At 38.4% G+C, this 2,597-nt stretch overlaps 1 protein-coding gene across 1 annotated transcript in view; it reads right to left on the bottom strand.

Moving 5' to 3' along the window:
* The window catches only part of LOC106870966 (radial spoke head protein 6 homolog A), a 24,884-nt gene that overhangs the window by 12,575 nt on the left and 9,712 nt on the right, over positions 1 to 2,597 (bottom strand). The window contains exon 4 of the mRNA XM_014917213.2: positions 1,723 to 1,777. Within this exon, the coding sequence (XP_014772699.1) occupies positions 1,723 to 1,777 (55 nt within the window). The remainder of the gene's footprint in view (positions 1 to 1,722; positions 1,778 to 2,597) is intronic.

Raw genomic sequence — 2,597 nt, 5'->3', positions numbered from 1 at the left:
AGACTTTCTATTCTTTGATAACCAGCTAACCAAACGACCATAGCAGATTCCTCCTTCCCAGAAGTGAAGAAATACATTTGTCTCTGGCTTTAGAGTCTGATGAGACATCCATGGAAATATGGCCTTTGTGGATGCAAAACCATTGGTCACTCTATGATCGGACATTAACATAATTACTTTGAAAAAAAAAAAAAATTTTATGATGGGCTGCTTTTTACAGTTTCTGTCTACCAAATTCACTGACAAAGCTTTGGGTTGGTTGAGTCAATAGAAGATTCTTGGTCAAGGTGCTACACAGTAAGACTGAACCATATCCCTTTAGTATTTAAATTGACCATATCCGGCCAAGATATTGTACCTGCTATATCATCAAACTGGTCAGATCTGGCCTCACACATTTAGCCTATTATATCTTTCTAAAAATAAACAATCACATCATTGAAATTTCAAAGTTATTAGATAATGCATGATTAATTCAAAATAATGTGAACAAGAGCACTCAGAGAGTGCAAACCTCCACCAAGGCAACACCAATGTCCTCTCAACAATTAACCAGAGATGATTTTTAAAATGAGAATAACTGAAATAAACTCGACTGCTCTCACAAATGGGAATACTAAAGATGAACTCAACCACTCACAAAAATTAAGTAAAAAAACAGGAAAAATAATCCAGAATCCGAATCCTTGTTTGGTATCAGATCAATTCCAAAATCTAATCAGTTTATGGCAGTCACGAAGCCAAATATTCCTGAAAGTTTCACCTGAATCCATCCAGCAGTTCTTGAGATATCTTGTCCACAAACAAACAAGACTGAAAGCAATACCTCTGTCTTCGCTAAGGCGGAGGTAATAAATAAGCATTACATTCAACAGAGTGACCTGAATACTAAAGGTTCAAATTTAATGGATGTGAAGTTAACTTCTGAACTACACAAATATGTTTGCGCCACTTAAGTGTCAACTAAGAGTAAAGAGTAAAGAACCCCTTCGGTCATGAATGACCATGGGATTGCACCTAGAAAGTTACCTTCTAATGCACAAGTCCGGGCAAGGTTGTTTATGGAAGAACAGTAGTCGCCGTTCATACCAGCCTCTCCTCTCCATGCTACTGATGTTGTCCAAGGGAAAGACAAAGGCCGATACAACTTGGTACCACTGACATTGCAACTCATTTCTACATCTGAGTGAATTGGAGTAACATGGAATAAAGTGTCTTACTCAAAAACTCAACACACAGCCTGGCCCAGGAATCGAACTCACTGCCTCATGACTATGAGCCTGACGCTCTAACCACTGAGACATGCATCTTCAAGTATCTACTAGTATCTTTAATAATCAATGGTCGATAATTTACATGAGTAAAGTGATAAACCAGCAGAACCATTACTGCATCAGGCAAAATGCTTAGTGGCATTTCATCCATCTTTATGTTCCGAGTTCAAACTCCACTGAGGTCAGCTTGGCCTTTTATCCTTTTAGGGTCGATAAAATAAGTGCCAGTTGAACACTGGGCTCAGCGTAACCGATTGACCCCTCTCCTGAAATTGCTGACCTTGAGCCAAAATTTGAAATCAATAATTGACATGAATAAATATTGCATTTTAAATATTGTATGAAATATATTTAACTTCTAGGGTCTGGGGGAAGGGGTAGGGTCCCTGACCTTTGCAGACCCTCTGTACATGTATAGATTACTAAATTATCATATAAGACATCTCACCGTCTTCAGCTTCTTCAGCAGTCTCTTTTGGTGCTTCTGCTACTTCTGGTTCACCCTTTGGAAGAAAGCATGGAAATAGATTCAGAGGCTTATATATAAATAACTCTGCTATAACAGTACAACATCCCATAACAACCATAACACACACACACACACTTCATCATCATCATCATCATCATCATCATCATCATCATCATCATCATCATTATTTAATCTCCTTGTTCCATGCTGGTATGGGTTGGATAGCTTGACAAGATCTGATGGGTCCAAGGATTGCATTGTACCCTATTTGTCTGTTTTAGCATGATTTCTATGGAAGCCCTTCCTTATAGCCGGTCATTTTACAGCCTGAACTGGGTAAGCATGTAAGCACACACACATACACACACACATATATGTACACATATATAACAGAGCTAATAGTAATCTGGTCAAAATGCCTCATAAGCTCTCTGTTGGCACACCAAGCTAACAATATTGTTTCTCTTAGAAAAGAACTTTAAGTATTCTTATGGCAGGCTCAGATGCTATGGTTCATCACAATTCTCTAAGTAATTATGTTAATGTCCGATCATAGAGTGACCAATGGTTTTGCATCCACAAAGGCCATATTTCCATGGATGTCTCATCAGACTCTAAAGCCAGAGACAAATGTATTTCTTCACTTCTGGGAAGGAGGAATCTGCTATGGTCGTTTGGTTAGCTGGTTATCAAAGAATAGAAAGTCTGGGATCATTGAGGACAGGTTATCTCCCTTAGACGAGCTTTTTGGGCCAAAAGATGCCATTTTCCTCCGAAAAAAGCACCCTACCCCAAACCTTTAGAATTTCTATTCTTTTATTCTTTTATTCTTTTACTTGTCTCAGTCATTTGAC

This window comes from Octopus bimaculoides, chromosome 11 (genome assembly GCF_001194135.2).
Source record: "Octopus bimaculoides isolate UCB-OBI-ISO-001 chromosome 11, ASM119413v2, whole genome shotgun sequence".
NCBI classification, from domain to species: Eukaryota; Metazoa; Mollusca; class Cephalopoda; order Octopoda; family Octopodidae; genus Octopus; species Octopus bimaculoides.
Note: the sequence above shows the minus strand (reverse complement) of the source record. Positions and strands in the feature narration are given on the sequence as shown.